The sequence below is a fragment of the Herpailurus yagouaroundi genome, unplaced genomic scaffold, assembly GCF_014898765.1.
Source record: "Herpailurus yagouaroundi ecotype Mexico unplaced genomic scaffold, PumYag 196, whole genome shotgun sequence".
Lineage (NCBI taxonomy): Eukaryota > Metazoa > Chordata > Mammalia > Carnivora > Felidae > Herpailurus > Herpailurus yagouaroundi.
The window spans coordinates 12510648-12530727 of record NW_024412427.1 but is presented as its reverse complement, the minus strand read 5'-3'; the positions used below and the strand labels follow the sequence as shown (position 1 = coordinate 12530727).

The 20080-nt window shown below is 53.6% G+C and overlaps 1 protein-coding gene across 1 annotated transcript; it reads left to right on the top strand.

The window, feature by feature from the left end:
- The first annotated feature begins 4847 nt into the window (after positions 1-4847).
- On the top strand, positions 4848-17245 carry BPIFB6 (BPI fold containing family B member 6). The gene is made up of 15 exons (XM_040446771.1): positions 4848-4944; positions 6282-6381; positions 7418-7522; positions 7995-8144; positions 8303-8366; positions 8807-8867; positions 9665-9756; positions 10548-10724; positions 11779-11832; positions 12463-12636; positions 13391-13458; positions 14854-14899; positions 15766-15829; positions 16346-16422; positions 17033-17245. The coding sequence occupies exons 1-15, from the start codon at positions 4848-4850 to the stop codon at positions 17069-17071; spliced, it is 1368 nt and encodes a 455-aa protein (XP_040302705.1). The 3' UTR covers positions 17072-17245.
- Positions 17246-20080: the final 2835 nt, after the last annotated feature.

Here is a 20080-nt window from a genome sequence, read left to right as displayed (position 1 = left end):
TGGGGCCTGTGGCTTCCCTCACAGAGCCTAGCATGGCAGGTGCATATAAATGTGTGGTTAGTGAGCTGCTGACCGTTGCATATGCTTGGTCCGGGCTTGCCCCAGCCCCCAGCCCCAAGAAGCCGCATGGAGACCAAGCCCCATAGGTAAATGGGGGAGCCACCTTTGTTGTGTCCCCAAAGCATCTCCTGGAAGGGGAAAGATGGCACCGAACTTCAGAACCAGCCCAGTCTTCTGTGTCAAAGAGGTAGGGGAAGGAGGGAGGCTGGGAGGATTCCCTGGAGGAAGCAGGCTGAATTTGGAGCAGTGGTGGGCGGGTGTTATAGGGGACCAGGCAGGGCGATCCTGGGGTGTGTGGAAGGGAGGTCAGACGGGCAGGCGGGAGCCTTCTTGGGTGTGCCTTGGAAGGTCTTGGCCTGGGATCTGGAGTCCCTTGGATCCAGATTTAACTCCTGGTTGTGCCATCACTTGCTGTATGACCTTGAGCCTCAGTTTCTCCATCTGTAAAATGGAGAAAATTGCCAAAGTGCTCATCTCATAGGGTGGTCCTAAGGTTTAAATGCTCTAGTGCAGATCAAACACTTAGCAGGATGCCTGGCGCAGGTCACGGGCACAGTAAACGGCCCTCTTGTTGCTTTTATTATTGGCTGAATGAAAGCTGGGTCAGAGCAGCTTTGAGAGGTCCAGCCACAAGCTTGCTGGACCAGTATTCCCCGAGGGAACCCTGAAGCCACATGGCGACCCAGGGCCCCAGGAAAAACTCTCTGCTTCCTTACAATAATTTCATTGTTAGGGAGATTGCCTCCTACCTGGCCATTGGAAGTCAGTTAGGACCAGTTTACTTTGAACTTGGGGGGACAGGGGATGACACGAAGGTCCTTTTCCCTCTCGGAAAGCGTATTGTTATTCTTCTCACAATTATAGAGAGGATAAAACAGCAGCCAAGGCCACACTGTGGGGACAGTGGCTGGGGCGGGGGCCCAGATCGCTGACACTAGGCAGGGGGCTTCTCCAGCCTTCCCGCTCTCCCCACAGTACCTGGGATGGCCCTAGGGGGAGGCAAGGAAAGCCAGGTGACCTGAGGTATACCAGGGCGGATTTGCACTGCAGGGGGAGGGCAGGTGAGGCTTGTCTGTCCCTCTGTCTGTTGGGGGTGGATCAGCAGGGATAAAATGATGCTATCTGTAGACTGACTCCTCCAGCTCAGGGCTCGGATCAGGGTGAAGCCTGGCTGGGCCGGCCCAGGCCCTTCTCTCCTCCTGTCCCAACCTGGCTTCAGTCCTGCTGACCTCAGGCAGGCCCTTGCCCCCTCTGGCCTCAGTGGCCCCATGTGCACATTGGGCACAGCAGCGTCCTCCAACGTTCAGACCTATGGGCTCCCTGTGGGTAGATGAGGAAAACCTCAGGCCTCCAGCAGCCCCCTGCGACTCTCTCTCACTCTCGAGGTGCCCCCAGCCAGGCCCCCTGAGGGCCTCATGATAAGCACACCAGAGGCTGGACACCCAAGGCCTGGGTTCCGGCCCCAGCTCTGTGGCCAGCCTGCGTGTGGCCCTGGGATCACTCTGCCTTCATTGTCCTCTAGGTTTGGAGCTCGAGAGCAGCTCACCTGGTATTTGCCAGCTCCTGGCATTTCCTCTAGGAGGGTCCCTCTGATGATATCCCACTGGGCCATTAGCTCCCAGTGCCCTGTATGAGTCTCAGATGCTCCAGGCAATGCTGGCCAGGCCTTTGCATCGCTGGCACCTGCCTGAGACACCTGTCCACTGCCTTGAAGAGCTGGCTTTGCTCACCCTTCAGCCATCAGCTCCAACACCCTCTGCTCCAGGAATCTTTGGCTCTAATGTCAAGCCCTTTCTTCCCTTCCTATCCCATCCCCCTGGTTCAGCGGCTTCCACCACCCTTACCTCCCCAGGAATGACCTGGCTCTATGATTATTGATTTGTCACATGCCCGTCTCCCACTGTAGGCTCCAGGAGGAGCCCCAACACCCCGTTCACTGCAGCACCCCTAGTAGGCCTGGCACACAGTAGGTTCTCAATCAATGTGAAAGAAACAGATGAGTGCCCACTATGTGTCCAGCCTGGTGGGAGGTGCTGAGTCCAGGGGAGGGGGCAGCGTGAGCACTGCGGCCTGCTAAGGCAACCGCATCCCCTCCCCAGTGCCCACCCTCATGCAGCCACCCAGGCTCCCCAGCCACTCTCCTCCTCTGTGCTATTTACATTGGAACGGACCGAAGCATCACGTGAACATCAGGGCTCTGTTCTTTGGACCTCTAGATAATTATCTGGGCCTTATTAAGCCCTTAATTATCCAAACAGCTAATCAGGCTCCTGAATATAAGGACTTTCTCGCTCCTGGGTCAGGAGGCAGAGGTCGGTCATCTGCAGGATATCCTTGGGCTCAGCAAGGTAAGGACAAGCCCCACCTGTGGAGCTCTCCCCAGAGAATGTCTTTTACAGTTGAGAACACTGGGGCCCAGAGACGGGAAGGGACTTGCCTGAGATCACACAGCAAGGGCTCGGATCTATGTCCTGACGGCTACCCAGTGCTCCCCACCTAACAGGAAGCCACTGGACATTGAAATCTTCAGACGCTGCAGGACTTAGGCAAGATCAAGGAGACAGAAGACCTGAGGGGCCTCCCTGGGCTCCATCTGAAGCTGAGGGAAGACCATGGAGGTCCTTCTTTGCAGGAGCTCACAGCTGAGCTGGGACGACAGCGGCAGGGAGCAGGCAGTTAGGCATTTGTCAGGCAAAGAGAGGGAGGAAGGGACTTCAGGTGGAGGAAAATATGTGAGCAAAGGATGGGGTGGGGGCAGCAGGGAACGCTCATCTTGGGTGGGATGGATTAAGAATACAATCAAGTTCAAGCTGTGATCTTTGAAACTGAGGGTGGTTGGGGATGGAGGGGAGGCTTCCCGGCGGAGGAGGCAAAGACTGAAACTAAGACTTGATGGACAGGCGGGCTGTGGATGGAACAGCTCAGGCAAAAGTCAAGCAAAGTCAGAAACAAAAGCCTGGCATTGGCCGTTTGTCCTAGAAATACCTGCGCGACGTTTTTACCCCAAGGGCAAAAAAATCCTGCCCGAGTAGCCTTACTGCCTGGCAATAGGTCTGGCCTGGGAATGTGGAGACTGAGGTGGTGCTTTTTTGGGGCTCAGTCTCCCCAGCTGGGAGCCGGGGCTGGGGCTGGAGGAGACCTTCACCAAGCCCCTACCAGCTCTGACACCCTGACACCAAACTTGACAGTTCCCTTGGGGATGATTTTCAAAGACACTTGGCACTGGGCATGCATGTACCCGGCACATGCCCGTGGCACACGAGTGTGTGTGTCCATAGAGGTCAAGGAAACACCAAGAGTGATTATATTCAAGCCCAGATAGAGCTTTACAAATTGAACGGGATGAGAGAGAAGTAGATCACACTTTCATTTAGCAAATATTGTGATCATAGGCCTGAATGGTCTCCCTGGGGCGGTCGTTGTTGTTGTTGTTGTTGTTTTACTGTTTATTTATTTTGAGAGAGAGAGAGAGAGAGCATGCACGAGAGAGTGGGGGAGGGGCAGGGAGAGAGGAAGAGAGAGAATCCCAAGCAGGCTCCACACTGTCAGTGCAGTGGGGCTCGAACTCACGAACTCTGAGATCAGGACCTGAGTGGAGGTCAAGAGTTGGATGCCCAACCGACGGAGCCGCCCAGGTGCCCCTCCCTTGCTTTTTAAAAGCTTCCTGCTTCTCATCCTTCAGATCTCTGCCTGAATATCTCCTCAGAGTCCTTCCCTGAGCACCCCACCCCGTGCCCCGTGCGCACGCACATACACAACTCATGCATTTTATCCCATTCTATCACTTCTCTTTAAGATTCAGGAGGAGCAGGACTCTCTCTCTGCCACGTGTACCTTGTAGCCTGGCCTGCCTGGCACATAGTAGGCACTCAATAAATGTGAGGCAAATGAATGAGCACAGGTATGGGCTCGGACTGGGGAGGCGGCCCCAGTAGGCGCCCCTCTCTCTGGATCCGCACAGCCCTCAGTGGCCGAGCCTGCTGTTAGCAGGAGTCCAACTAGAGCTCTCCGTCTCTGGGTGACACGGACCAGGCCCTGCGGTCCCTTCTGGATTCTTTTCAGCCACAGCTCAAACCTGAAATAAACACTTGGCCTCTGCTTGGGAGCATTTCAGGTCTCAGTAGGTGAGAGGGAGGGGTTTCTGGGGGCCCAGGGTTGGGGGTGAGGCTTTTCTGGGCACCTTGAAGGGCCTGGAGTAGGAGGTCTACTCACTGCCTGTGGGACTGTGGGTGTGTGCCTCAGTTTCTCTTTTGGTGTGGTAATGTCTCATCTCAAGGGGTCTTAAGGGGCTGTAAGTTGAGATTTCTGGAGGTGAGACTGAGCTGGAGGGAGTGGGGGTGCCATTGGCTGTAGTGTCAGGGTCGGGGGAGCAGAGGGCCCCCGTTCCCATGCTGCCTTGGGAATTCCCAGTCCCCTCTGCGGCCCCAGCATTGCCTGGCACTGAGCTGCACTTGGACTTATGCAAAACTGCAGTTGAACCTCCCACCACCCCCTTTACGCGGGCTGGTCAGAACACGCATCACGCCGACCGATGGGGAAACTGAGGCTTAGAGGGGGAAGTGACCTTCCTGGGGTGACGCAGAGGCCCCGTGTTCAATCAGGACACTCTTTGATCCCTCTGGAAGTCAGTAATAAGGTTTGCTGAACTGGAGTTCAGAGGCCCCTGGACCCCCAAGACCATCCAGGGGGCCTGTTGTCTTCTGGAGCACAGGAGGTCCCCGGAGGAACCAGGGTCTAGGGGACCAGGGTCTAGGAACCAATTCAGGCCCCACGGCACAGGTGGAGCCATGCTGCGGATCCTGTTTCTGGCACTCTGTGGCCTGCTGACCCACACACGAGCTGACCCCGGGGCGCTGCTGCGGCTGGGCCTGGACATCATGAACCGCGGTAAGCTGGCGGGCCAGGGGCCGGGGCTGAGGGGCAGGTAGCGATCACTCATGTTTGCATGGCCGTGAACACCCTATGAGCCTCAAAACAAAGTGAGCAGCAATGATATTACTCTGCCATCTTACAGAGGAGGAAACTGAGGCCCAGAGAAAATGGGGTGACTTGGCCCAGGTCCCTGCGCAAGTTGGAGGCAGAACAGGAAATCCTGCTTCCCCGGAGCCTCTCCTGGCCCCGACTGCAGGGCTGGTGGCCTAAGAGGGCTGTGGGGAAGACAGACGTGAGCCAAATCCCAGCTCAGCTACCGATTTGCTGTGTGACCTCAGGCAAAGTGTTACTGCTCCGCGTTACTGTTTGCTCATCTGTAAATATAAAATGTAAAGAAATGTAAAATAGGGTGACCGGTCCTTACTTGGGCAGATGTAATGAAATGTGAGATTAAAACCTCCTGGAGGGGCTTTAGTGAAACTTACTTCCCACCTCCCAGCTCCATGACTTTGAGGGAAATGAAGTCGCACGGAGGTGCAAAGAGGTGGTGACAGCTCTCCCGGCTCCGTGTTCGTCCCCTCTCTGGGAATCGGCCTATGACCGTTGTGCAGGCGTTTGTTTCTGGCATCGTGGCATTCAGGGTTGGGGCCTCCTGGCCTGGGGAACCAGCAGAATCTGCATCTTTAACAAGCTGTCAGACGAGTTCCCTAGTCCCCCGGCTTTGAGAGTGGCTGGGCCACAGGATAAGGTCACCACTCTGGCTTGGGGTTTAGGGCCCCCTCTTGGTCCGCCGCCCCCCCCCCCCCCCCCCGCAAACTGTTCTAGTCTCTGTCATGCCCCTCCCCACCCTCCAGCCATGTTGGGTTTCTCACCCTTGCCTCACCCTGCCACCTTCTTCCCTGCTTCTCTACCTTTGCATTTTGTATGCCCACTGCCGGCAGTGGCCTCCTTTACCTCTTTGCTTCCTGGTGAAAATTCCTATCTTTCCTGCTCCTATCAGGACCAACTGAGATGGCACCGCCTCCTGGAAGCCTTCCCCAGCTCTTCTTTTCTGGCCCAAACGCCTCCTGTGGTTCCTCCAGCTGCCCCAGTGTATTATGGCTCTTGTCACTTGTTACTGTCGCTGCTGGCAACTGTCTCCCCTGTGAGGCTGGAGGAGGACAGGGGTCAGGCATGATTCCTCTCTGGGCCTCTGGATCACCCAGCCCCGGGTGGGGCACAGTGACTCTGGGCACAGAGTGGTGTCACTTGTGAGTGGCCTGTGCCTGGGATGCCTGAGAGGTTGGCCCAGGGCAGGAAAGTAGCGGGGAGACCAGCTAAGTGTCTCTCTGGATACCCCCCTTTTCCAGAGGTACAGAGTGCCATGGATGAGAGCCATATCCTGGAGCAGATGGCAGCTGAGGCGGGCAAGAAGCGGCCGGGAATGAAACCCATCAAGGGCATCACCAAGTGAGCAAGGGGAAGGGCTTTGGGGGTGGCAGGGAGAGGGTGGTGGGGAATGCTGTGCCCGGGACCTGAGAAGGCAGGAGGGAGAGCTGGGGCAGGGCCTGGGGCCTCTGCCCTGCTTTGCCGGTGGCTTGCTATGTGACCCTGGGTAGGTCACTGCTCCTACCTGGGCCTCAGTCATCCACTGGAGACAATTCCTGCCTCTTGTGAGCATTGGGAGGAGGAAGTAAGGTTGAGAAGTCAAATCCCAGCTCCCTGCATGCAGCCGGGACTCACTGAATGCACGTGAAATTGAAGGAAAATTTCTCAAATGACAGAGCCAGAAAGGTGTCAACCACCATCTAATGATGAGGCAAATTGGTTCCATTGCAAGCGCTCGGTGGGATCGATTGGTAGGGCCTGCCTGGAATGAGGTGCTGGGGAGGGTGGGCTCTGTGGCACAGACTGTGATCAATTAGCAATGTCTGCCAAGAGCTCAGGAAGGGAGGGGAGGATTAGGCGGGCCATGTCTTTGTTATCCTGGATCTCGACTGGTGGTTTTCAGCCAGGGGCGTTTTGCCTCCAAGGGACATTCGGCAATGTCTGGAAACATTTTTGGTTATCGCGACTTGCTGGAGAGGGTAGGCAGAGGTGCATATGGTGCCTCCAGGGGTGGAAGCCAGGGATGCAGCTAACCATCCTTCAAGGCACAGGTCAGCCCCCCACAGCAAAGAATTATTCTGCCCACATGTCAACGGTGCCACTGTTGAAAAGCCCTGATCCAGGCAAACCTCCCCATTTTGCCAGTGGGGAAACTGAGGCCCACCAAGGGGAAGGGTGCAGCCCCAGATCACCCGGCCAAGTCGTACACAAGTACTTCTGTGTACAAACTGGTTCGTGTCCAGCCCTTGCGTTTCTCAATGGCCAGGCAGGCTTCTCCTTATGACATGGGATGGGGGGATTAACGCAAGACTTCCCCAGCCAGGGGGTGGAGGAGTGGGTTAAGAGCCTGGCTCTCACCTGCCTGGTTTCATTGCTGTGGATGTCTGTCGCCTCCCAGTCTGAAGGTGAAGGATGTGCAGCTGCCTGTCATCACACTGAGCTTCCTACCTGGGGTGGGCATCTTCCAGTGTGTATCCACCGGCATGACCATCACTGGCAAGAGGTGAGTACAGCAGAGGAGGGCGGGAGGGAAGGGAGATGGCCTCGTCTTACTCTTACATGTACATGTATTGCATACCTACTGGGAGCCACCTGGGCACTGTGGTCTGAGATAGTGCATGTTGGGTTCCTGCATTTGATGGGAACCAGACTTGAGCACAGACGATCACAAACTCAGTGACTAGCCTAGGACAGAGGAAGCACTGGCAGCATGAGGGGAACCAGAAAAGGCTTTGGGTGAGATAATGATAGCTGAGTAGGGTTTTGAAGGATGTGTAGGAGGTTACCAAAGCAAAAGGGAACAGGAAAGACCCATTTTGTGACCTTGGGCAAATCCATCTTCTTTTCTATCCTGTGGGGGTGGTGCCTCACCCTTTCCTCCTCCCAGAGCTGCTGAGACTGAGGGCAAAGAGGAGACAGGGAGAGTGGCCACAGTGGCAAAGATGCCCATGATGCCTGCTTGCCCTCTCCTCCAGCTTCATAGGTGGGAACATGGAGATCATCGTGGTTCTGAACATCACAGCCACCAACCGGCTTCTGCAGGATGAGAAAACGGGTCTCCCCACATTCAAGAGTGAGGGCTGTGAGGTCATCCTGGTCAGCGTGAAGACCAACCTGCCTAGCAAGTGAGGGGCTCTGTGGCTGGGGAGGAAGTTGGGGTCCACGCTACCACCCCTGCCCAGCTTCCCACTTCCCGAGCCACTGCACTTCCCCAGTTGTGTCCCTGAATGTCCTGTGCCTAATTTCCTGCCATCTGTGCCCTGTCCCCATCCTCTGCGTCCAGCATGCTGCCTAAGGTTGTCAACAAGTTCCTGGACAGCACCCTACACAAAGTGCTTCCTAGCCTGGTGAGTACCAGGGCAAGTGTCAACCCACATCCATAGGTATGCTCAGACCATGGCGAGTGCGTTTTCCCTTGGCTGTGACCCTGACTGACTGACGGTAGCTGAGGAGGATTCTGAGGCTGTTGGTGTCTCTAGTGATGTCTGCCATGAGCACAGAAGGAGAAAATGGCAGACTACATACCACAGCCTGCCCCCCCGCCCCGCCTCCATTACTCATTCCTCTCATTGGGGAATGAGTCTACTGATTTTCAGGCTGTGGTCAGGAGCTCTGGATTCTAGTCCAGGTTCTGCCATTGATTTTCCATGTGATGTGTAGACTCGGTTTCCCCTTCAGCCCTTGTCCCTCCAGGGCTCTTGGGTCTCCCCATGGAGTACCATTCAGCTGTGAGAAGTGAGGCTTCCATGCAGGGGCCCCCTCAGCCCAGTACCTTCTCTGCTTCCAGATGTGTCCAGCCATCGATGCGGTCCTGGTGTATGTGAACAGGAAGTGGGCCAACCTGAATGGTAGGTAGCCCTAGCCATGCCTCGCTCACACATGGGGACATCAGGATGGCTGGACTTTGAGGCCCCCGTTCTCCATTCAAGCATCTGCTCTAAGCCCAGGCTTAGGACTCAGGAGGTCTAAGGTCATGGTGTCCCTCCATCTGCCTACTGTCCAGATGGGAGGCCTGAGGCCCTGAGGGACTCTGGGCTTTTTGTCTCCGCCTTCCATCCAGTGTTCTACCCCTCACCCCCTAGACTCCAAGAACAGCAGCTATCGTAGGCTCATCCACAAAGCCTACACCCTGAATAGTAATCCTATAGTGGTGACCTCTAACTCTTTCCTTTGTCGAGGGGATTTACTACCTCTGTTTTCTCAGGATTCATAGGGTTCCCTAGTCAGGTGACAGGAGAGCCCAATGGCTGGGCCTGAAGAAAACTGGCTCGTGTGCTCAGTAGTGTGGCCTGGAGCAAATCATTTCATTCCTCTGAGCCTCAGTTTTCTCGTCTGTAAAACAGAGCCAATAATCCTAATCACGCCAGTCTATTGTGGGAACTGAGCCACAACACCCCTCGGGAACTCTCAAGCTCTGTGCCTGCAGAGAGGTGTGTGGGAGGAGGATTTCCAGGCCAGCCACCATGGCCTCCCTCCTACAGATGGAATTACTAAGACCCCGGGAGGCTCAAGTAACTTGCCTTGGGTCACACAGAGGGCAAGGGTTCCTGGCACCCAGGCCAGCTCAGGTGGCAGCTGACCGGTGCCAGCCTCTATGGCTTGCCCGCAGTTGGTGCCTCTCTGAGTAGAACCTCCTTTTGCACAGCTCCCATGCCGGTGGGCCAGATGGGCATCGTCAAATATGTCCTGACATCCATGCCAACCACCACAGCCAACTATCTCCAAGTAGACTTCAGTGTAAGTGCCAGGGGGCCACCAGGGGACAGGGCTCTCACCAGCCTGCCTCTGCCAGGGGAGGCGGCTGGACTGGGTTGTGGAGGGTGTGAGGGCTCCTCGGGCCCTGGCAGACCAGGCCCGCCATGAAAGTGTTCCCCGAAACTGAAACCTTCTCCCTCTTTCTGCTGTCAACATGAACCCTTCGTCCTGAGCTGACTTCCAGGACTGCTGACCCCACACATGCACCTTCTCCGAGGCTGTCTGCTTCTCCCAATGAGTGGCCCACCCAGTTGTACAGATGGGAACACTGGGGCCCAGGGAGGAGGCAGGACTTGGTTAGGGTCTCACTGTGAGCTGGTGGCAGAGTTGGGTCCTCACTCAGGTCTCCAGATCTCCAGGTGACTAGGTGAGATGCCTCCTCCAGGAATGGGAAGAAAAATCCCGCAATGTCATCTCCCTGTGAAGTCTCCCTCCGGTGTGGTTCTTCCAGGCCCCACGTTGTTTGCTATTTACCTCTTCTGAGAATACACAGAAAGCAGGTCTGTATCAATGAGTGCTCCAACTGGTCAGTCAGACTAAATGAAGTTACTTAAGCAATCCCATCAGCAACCACCATCGATTAGTGACTGGTTCCCTTATCTTCACAGGTCCCAGTTTGCCCATCTGTACACTGGGAGGGTAGCCTGCTCTTGGCTCTCCCATCTAGGGACTTGCCAACTTGGAGGCTGATTTAGTTTTGAGGGCAGAGCCTTGCCCGCAGCCGTAGTTCTTCATGGCCAAGGCTAAGCATGTCTCTCCCCGCTGTCCCACAGCCTGTGGTGCAGCAGCAAGAGGGCAACACCATCCAGCTTGCTGATGCCGGGGAGGCCCTCGAGTTCCCTGAGGGCTATGCTGAAGGCTCTTCACAGCTGCTGCTCTCGGCCACCTTCCTCACCACAGAGCTTGCCCTTCTGCAGAAGTCCTTTAATGTGAATGTCCAGGATATGAAGGTGAGCTGCCCTGTAATGACAGTCCTTGCCCGGTGTGTCTATTCTGAGAATTATCCTGGGGCCCTGGGCAACACCAAGACTGGGAGATGCCAGGACTGATCTGGGTTTCTATCATCAGTTTGCCCCCAAACCTACCATCTCTCTGTTCATGTAACCGCCATCTACTCATCTATCCTTCCAACTGTTGACACAGCCAGGTATATATATCCATCAACCTGCAACTCTCATATACTGGCCATCCATCCACCTTCTTTTTATCCGGTCATCAGCCACTCATTCATTCATCTCGCTATCATATATTCATGCTGTAGACTCTAGCCTTCCAGCTAGTATCCATGCACCCTTTATGCAATCCATACCTAGAACAGGGTCTGGTACTACTGAATAAGTGAGTCCACGTATCTGACCTTAGTCACCCAAACACCCATCTATCCACCCAACTCTCCATTATTCATCCTCCTACTCATCTATCCATTCATCCGTCATCACTGATCAAGGCATTCATCCCCCCATCCATGTAACCACCATCCATCCATGTACTTTCTCATCCATCCTCCCACCAATCAATCCATTCATCATCCATTCTCCCACCTGTTTATCAGACCATTCCACACCTTCATATCCACTCTCCTCCCATACGTCATTCCTTCCATCCTTCCATCCACCCCCCACCTGTGCATCTATTATTCATTCTCCTACATAAGTGTTCATCCATCCGTCCATCCATGCATCCATTCAGCACTCATTTGTTTATCCATTTCCCATTCATCTATCCATCCACAAAGCTGTCCACCCACCCCTTCTCATACATCACATCCATCCATCTGTCTGCCACTTTTTCATCCAACATTTTCTCAGCATCTGACGTTATGCTAAGAGCCATGGGCATTGGGATGTATAAGCCACAGTCTGGGCTAGCCAGGGTCTCCTTACCTACTTAATCACAGAGTAATAAGGTTATGATGAAGGGAACCTCAGAGGGCATACTTTATAGAGTCTGTTAGGAAGGGTAGGGGAGGGCTTTAGTAGTCCTAACCTTGATTTTGTTTTGTAGATTGGTAAGCTGCCCCCACAAACCACTAAGACACTGGCTGGCTTCATCCCTAAAGTGAGTGCCCTGACCTGCCATGACCACCATGCCTACTTGGCCTTGTTTTCCAGTTGAAGGGACAAGGGATTTGAGAGGCATCTTTTCTTTTTTTTTCTTAAAAAAAATTTTTTTTTGTTTAATGTTTATTTTTAAGAGAGACAGAGTGCAAGTCGGGGGTGGAGGGGGAGGCAAAGAGAGAGGGAGATACAGAAGCTGAAGCAGACTCCAGGCTCTGAGCTGTCAGCACAGAACCCAATGCAGGGCTTGAACTCGTGAACTGTGAGATCATGACCTGAGCTGAAGTCAGACACTTAACTGACTGAACTGCCCAGGCACCCTTGGGAGGCAGCTTTTCAAGGCCACATTTCCCTTGACTGATGTGGAATCATCCCAACGTCTCCATAAAGTGCTCTTTGGGTCCAGCATAGAAGCAGCTCAGGTTTTGTGAGATTTACTTTCTATGTCCAATAAGAAATAGCCAGATTGTCTGTTTTGTTTATTTCCTGATAGACACATTCCAGCCCTTGCATGCCATGTTTCCTGTGTCCAAGGTACAAATCGCCTTATTTCAGGAGGGACTCCTGGTTTCAACTGAAGCCACCTTGTCTGAGGTGGCATTCCCTGAGGAGAATTTCCTGCTTTCTGTAGGTAGCTAAGGCCTATCCCAAGCCGAAGCCCTTGGTGACCCAGATCAGGATAAACAAGCCCCCCAAAGTCACCATGAAGACAGGAAAGAGCCTGCTGCACCTCCATGGCACCCTGGAGATGTTTGCTGCTCGGAGGCGAGGGAAAGCTCCTGTATCCCTCTTTCTCCTGGAAACTGTGAGTAGAATCTGTTCCCCATTTAGGCCCAGCCTTGTGGCTGTTCAAGACTGGAGTGTAGGATCTTAGTTAATAGCCAAGTAATGGATTGAAGAATCCTTAATTACTGTCATTTATGTGATCCTAACCTCCTGGGAACTGTCACCTGGCGTCTGATCCTTGGCTCTGCCACTAAACCTTTGAATGGCTAGAAAGATCAACAAACTGAGGTCAAGAGTTCAGTCCTTCCTTTCTCTCTCCTTCCTCTCTCCTTTTGTTCTCCCCCCCTTCCCCCCCCACCTTCATTAGCATCTACAAAGGCAGAGAAGGGCTCACCCAGGGGATTATGGGATCCTCGGAAGATCCCAAATCTAGTTGAGGAAATCACAGAGGACTTCCCAGAGGAGGTGATGCCTGAGCTGTGTTTTGAAGGTTGAGCAGGAGCTGGCCAGGGAAAGGGTTGATGCTGGGGAGGCTGGTGATGGAGGGCACTCCAGGTAGAGATCACAGGATGTTCAAAGGCTGAAACAATAGTGCGGTATGCACAAGGACCTACAAATGTGCTAGGTATTCTGAGAGTCTTGTCCTGGGGCAGCTACAGAGAAGATAAGGAGCCTGGGCTGGGGGCAAGGGGAGACTACTGGATTCAGTTCCTGCAGATAAGATGGGCAGAGAGGAAGACCTCTACTTTGTTAAGGCAATGGTACTGGGAAGGTGGGGCCCTGGTTTTACCACTGCCTTCTCCCTGCTTTTGTCCCCACCCGCCACCCACCAGCACTTCAACCTGAAAATCCAGTACTCAGTTCGTGAGGACCGGCTGCTGATGGTCACCTCTCTGGACAGGTAGGAGTCTGCTGCCTGTGCCGGCGTCCCTGTACTCCCGCGTGGGCATTACCACCAGTGCTTGGTTTTCTGCTCCATAGTCTCCCACTGGTCCATCCAGCATGGCCCACACTGCCAGGCTGCTCTGGTCACTACCCCTGTCCTAAAATCCTCACTAGCTTGTTACCTGCATGATCTTTTCTCAAATCTTAGCCTGGTCCTCAAGTCCTTTCTCAAATTCTCCCACCAGTGCTCCCACTAGGCTCTTGCACAGCACGTCTGATCGTGGGTCCATGTCCCCTTTTCCCTTAATAGGTTTTTCCCTGTGCCACTTCAAATGCCACCTCCTCCTGGAAGCCTGTCATGCTAGCAACAGCTAACATTTATATGGGAGCAGTGGCTACGTATATTATACTCACTATCCTACTTCAACATCCTAGTTTTCCATCCAGTTACTCATTAATTGTTATATTTGTCTTAATCTTTGATCTGACTTGTATTCGGCCAGGATTCTTTCAGAGGCAATTTCAACTTAACTGGCTTAAGCCCAAAAGGGAATCTTTGGGCTCACGTGATTGGAGACTCTAGGGGTAGATCTTAATTTCAGGCACGGCTAGATCTTAGGTGCCCAAAGTCCTCAGGATCTCCCTCCTCCCTTGGCCTTTGCTGTCCACTTTGTTGGCTAAATTCTCAGGCAGCCTCTCCCCGCCGGGTGGTGGCAAAGAGGCCAACAACAAAAGAGGCCTGTTGTCCGATAGTTCTAACTAAATTACCAAGACTGCTTCTCATTGGCTTAGCATGGACCACATGGCCAATCCTAAACCAATCGCTGACACCAGAGATGAAATGCTCTGATGGGCCAGGTCTGGGTCATGTGCTCACACTGCAACTCTGTAGGCCTTGGAATGAGAGTGGAAAATGGAGCGTCTGCTACTGGAATAAAGAATAGAATTTGGGAAGATAAAGCCCCCAGACGACCATCACGTGGCCTGTTCTGGTGCCATCATGTATTAGTGCTTATTGGAGGCTGTGCAGGGAAGGAGGTCACGTGAAGGGTCCTAATCTTGTGCCCCGCAAGGATCTGGAGCTGACTGGTTGGGCAGCAAACCTCTGCATACCTGGCCTTGGGCAGGAGCAATAGATGTGACTGGGGGTCCCAGAGGGAAGAGTCAGGACCGATGAGATGAGGAAGTGATTTGAGCTGTGGCAAATAATATGGGCTATAATGAAAGGTGATGAGTGCCCCGTCATAGGTAGTATCCAAGCAGAGGCTTATGAGCACCTGGTCTGAAGGCTGTACAGGGACTTCTGCCTCAGACAGGGGTTGTGGGTATTTGTGGTCCCCTTTATCCATGGCCAGGGGCAGTGGCTCTGACTGTGCTGTCTGCTCCTTATCCCCCGCAACACCCCATGCAGATTACTGAGCCTATCACGGGAGTCCTCCTCGATTGGTGCCTTCAGTGTAAGTATCTCAAGTTCTTCTTCCTGACCTGGTTTGGGGGCAAGACTGTGCCTATTCTCCCTCGGCACTGCGGGGACGGGCCCTGAAATGGAGGCAGAGTGAATAGAGCGACCACTGTGGGGCTTGGGGCAGCTGACGTGCTGTGTGACCCTGGGAAAGTCACTTAGCCTCTCTGAGTCCATCTCCTTTTCTGGATAGATTCTGGACATCTCCCTGGATTGGTTTTAATAACACTGTCATGCATAGCAGCAGCCTGAGGCTGGCTTGGTTGGCCTGGCTGTCATTTTTATTAGTCTTTGTAGCCTCAGGGCCCAAGATGGAACCTGAGCAGCTGGTCAACAATAATAACAACAGCACTTGTTGTGTCCTCACTCTGCTCTGGGCTGTACCCAAACTTGCCGAATCCCTGTGCTTAGGTGCTATTACATTCCACTTTCACAGATGGGGAAACTGAGGTACAGAGTGGTGGTGAGTGAATGACTGATTGAAACTACTGAGTTTTCTGTAGGAGCAAAATGAAGTCCACAGGTCACCCACGGTGTCTTGAATTCCTCCTGCACTATGACCCCAGGCCCATATGTCACTCAACAGGAACCAAGTGGAGGTATAGGGCATCAGCCTACAGTTAAGCAGGGTCCAGCCCAGTTTTGACGCTAGGTGGACAAATTATTTCATGTCTCTAATATTCATTGCTGTGGTCCCCACACCCAGTCGAAGTGAGGGCTGCGAGAATCTGAGCATCAGATTTTCCTACTTCAACATCCTACTTTTCCATCCAGTTACTCACACTGGATGAATTGAAGTGAAGTGAAGTGAAGTGAAGTGAACAATGGATGTGAGTATTCCCTCTCCTCTCTCACCCCCAGGAGAAGGAGTTGACTGGCTTCATCACTGATTATCTCCAAGAGGCGTATGTCCCAGCCGTCAATGGTGAGGGCTCCTGTGGGCTTTGATTTTGCTGGTTGTTAAGAAGCACTATAAGCAGATGGGGCGCCTGGGTGGCGCAGTCGGTTAAGCATCTGACTTCAGCCAGGTCACGATCTTGCGGTCCGTGGGTTCGAGCCCCGCATCAGGCTCTGGGCTGATGGCTCAGAGCCTGGAGCCTGTTTCCGATTCTGTGTCTCCCTCTCTCTCTGCCCCTCCCCCGTTCATGCTCTGTCTCTCTCTGTCCCACAAATAAATAAAAACGTTGAAGAAAAAAAAATTTTTTTTAAAGAAGCACTGTAAGCAGGAAGGGATGCCACCTGGGTGCTCTCAAGGCCCTTTCACTGACCCCAGATAAGGGAGGCTAAAAGGGAGTGAATAGTCACTGCTGAGTCTTTGAGGCTGATGTAGTCTATTTTTTTTTTTAATGTTTATTTATTTTTGAGACAGAGAGAGACAGAGGCTTTAAGGAGTAGTCAGCTACAGAGCAGTCGCTGAAATGACTCTTACTGTGTTTCTCAGATGTGCTCCAAGTCGGGTTCCCACTTCCAGACTTGCTGGACATAGATTACAACCTGGCGGAGCTGGACATAGTAGAGGTGAGGAAAGGAGCTGAGAAAAGCCGTGTCAGTCAACACGTTTGGCCAATGAATCAGGAGCAATGAATGGCCAAATGCATCAGGGGGGAGGAGGCTTGAGGAGGGCAGTGGCCATCAGTATGATCCCGCCACTCCCTTGAGCAAGACCCTGCCCCTCAGGACTTGGGCCCCCTTTGGCCAGGGGCTCCCCAGGAGGGAACCTGGATTCTGCTGCCTTCCTTCTCCATCACCTTGGGCAAATCACTTCACTTTTCTCTATGCCTCCGTGTTTCCGTTGATAACAGGGGTGTACCCACCTCAGAGAGCTATTGAGATAGTTCACCTAAAGGCATACAGTAAGTGCTTAATAAATACTAGCTTTACGTTACCTGCCAAGTGTTGTGCTTGGAGCATTGAATGTACATTTTTCTCACTTGATCTCTCCACTCCGAGAGGGAGGGATGCTGTCCCCACCTGACCGTTGAGAAAACTGACACCCGGAGACACGAAGGGCCACAGGCGGGTCTAGTTTCGCCTCTGCTCCTGGCTTCCATTTCGGGGCCATGAGCCCGACCGGCCCTACCCCCTGCCACGGCCACTCATCCCCACCTGGCCCTTTGCCTCCTGCCAGAGTGCGCTGGTGCTGGTGCTCGACTTGAAGCTGGACTGACGGGGGCAGGGTCTGCCCGCATGCCACCGACCGCCTGTGCCCTCCGGAGGAGCCCCCGATTGGAGCCGGTGGGCCTGGCCCCTTCCCACCAGTGGACACCTCCTTTGAAGAGGAGTAAGCGGGACAGGCCGGGCCGGGCCTTGTCAATAAACAGGAGAAAGACCCTCACAAACATCTGATGGTTTGATCTCTTTGTTTGTAATAAATTGACGTCTGCCTTTTCTTCCCCGTCCGTGGGTCTTGGGGTATCAGACCAGCTTGGAGTCTGAGGGATGCTGGTCACGGCCCTGGGGGGCAGGCACGGGCTCCCTCATGAAAACCCGCTGAATGCCATGCTCCGGCTCTACTTGTACCATCTCATTTCATCCACACAATAACCCTATGAGAGAAGGGCAACCATTGCCATTCCCACTTTACAGGCGAGGGAGTTGAGGCACAGGGCCAGCTCCCTTTACCAGGTCACACAGTTTAGCAAATAGCAAAACTCTTCGCAGCCCGTCTCATCTACTTGCCCCAAATCTCATCTTGAGGGTGGCTCTGACAACAGGGAGCCTGTAGAAGCCCAGTGTGTTCCCAGCTCTCCTGTGTCACCCCCTCCGATCCTCAGAACAATTAAGGGAGGTGAGGACTGTACCTATTTCACAGATGAGGAGACTGAGGCTCAGAGAAGTAGAACTACTAACCCAGTGCCACCTGGCAAGTCAAAGGCCAGGGCTCGAATTGGAATTTGGGCTCTCGAGCCCGTCTGCCTGGGTTCAAATCCTGGCTCTGCCTCCTTGCTGCTGTGTGCCCTGGGCAAGTCACTTCCCTCTCTATTTTCTCACCTGGAAAATGGGAATGATGACGGTACTAACTTCTGCAGCATTGTCATGAGGATTAAATGAATCAAGTGATGAAAAGTTCTTGCGCACACAGTAAGTGCTCAATAAGCGCTCAGCACAGATGCGTTTTTGAGGCCAAAAGAGATGTGAACAGGTGTGTCTGGTCAGGGTCGGGGAAGGGGTGCTAACTGCGCAAAACCAAGCGCCAGCTTGTGTGTTTTCAAGCCCCCGTCAGTGTGTGAAGAGCCCACGGGTGGGGGCAGTTTGAGCCGCGTGTGCAGACGGGAAGGTCCGTTTGTAGAGGTTTGCGTGTGAAAAGGCCTCCGGTGTCCTGTCCACCCATGTCTGTGGGTCTGTGTGTTCCTGTGGACGCGGTCTGTGCCGGGGGCATTTCCGCGTCTCACAGACAACACTCGTGGGGGGATTGGCTCCAAATATTTGTCATATCTGCCCCATCACCTCTCCCGAGACTGGCACTGATCCTAGTCTCCAAATCGACTCCCTTTAATAGCAAATGTGGGACACTTCAATTTACACAAGGCAATAGGCCAAGCATATTTCAACTAAAAATAAAGAAATAAAGGAGCACCTGGGTGGCTCAGTCGATTAAGTGTCCGACTCGATTTCCGCTCAGGTTGTGATCTCCCAGTTTGTGATATCGAGCCCCACGTCGGGCTCTGTGCTGACAGCATGGAGCTGCTTGGGATTCCCTCTCTCTCTCTCTCTCTCTCTCTCTGTGCCTCTCCCCCACTCGTGCTCCCTCTTAAAAATAAATAAATAACCATTTTTTAAAAAGAGATTAAAAAATAAAAGAAAGGAAGAAAAAATAAAAGAAAATGTAGTTTATACATAATAAAGTGAACAATGCATTTTAAAACAAGTGTCTTCTATGTGGACCCTCGAAATCAGTGTCTTTTGTTAGAAGGTAAAAAAAAAAAAATCCATAACTTTGAAAAAAAAATGTACATGAGGGGAGATTGGTTGGTACTCCAGTCCTGGAAATTACTGGCGTGGTGGCCACGTGTCTGTATCTCTCGGTGTTGGTGCATGCGTCCGTTAGAATGTCTTTATCCCCCCTCTCGGGGATGAGTCTTTGTATGTGGGGGGTCTGGGTGGGTCTGTGACGGTGAGGGGTCCATGTCTGGGCACACATAGGTGTCTGTGGGTGGTATGGTGTGGCCAGAGTCTGGTCAGGAGGCCAGCACTCCCGGAGCCTGTGGGGCCTGGACAGGTCCCATCCTGGCCCCAACCCATGCCTGCCACAGAGGAGGGAGGAGGGACAGGGGAGGGGAGGGAGGAGAGGGGGTCCTCCCTGGCCCAGGCCCAGACGCCAGGGCTGTGTCTCCTTGTCTCCTGCCGCAGGCCTAATCCCATCACCCACCGTTTCCCCAGCGCTGGGACAATGGCAGCATTGAGGCAGGCCTGCCAGATACAGAGGCCTGTGTGATCCAGGGGTGGCTGATACTCTTCCCTGGATATGCCAGAGACGCCCCTTCCACTCCCCCAGTCCCGCCCTTGGATGTGCATACGGTACGCTCGTGGCCACCGGAGCCTCGCTGCCACCTTCCCCAGGCCCACGCTCAGGTGGAGAAACCAAGGCACAGATCTGTGGGAGTCAGGAGGCCTGGGCTCTCACCTTGGTACGACCAAGGGCACGTTGTATGTGCCAGCTCCTCTCTGGACCTCAGTGTTCCCATCTGGGAAATGAGAGAGGGGTCAGATGCTCTCACCTCCACTCTGATTTCAACATTATTTGAGTGGTCAGTTACCCTGGGCAGACATGGGGGCCGGGCTGGCAAGGGGAGCCCGGTGCTGTGACCCCACCCCCTGGGAAGGTAACAATGGAGGTTCTCTACCCATGTGCATGACTCACCTTCCAAGACTCTCCCAGCCCTAGATGAGGAAGTGGAAGCTCAGAGGGGTGAAGTGAGTGGCCCAAGGGCACACGTGTGTGTGAATGGGACGTGAACCCTGTCTGCCCGAGTGTGTCTCCTCCTTCCTCCGCACACCACACTCAGTAGCAGGATGCATCATCCTCCTTTAAAGAAACGAAGTCCAGAGAAGGTGTGTGATTGGCTCAAGGTCACAGCAAGAGAAGGAAGCAGGTCTTTGATTCAGGTTGTTGTTGTTGTTGTTCTTTAATGTTTATTTATTTTTGAGAGACAGAGAAAGAGCGCAAGTAGGGGAG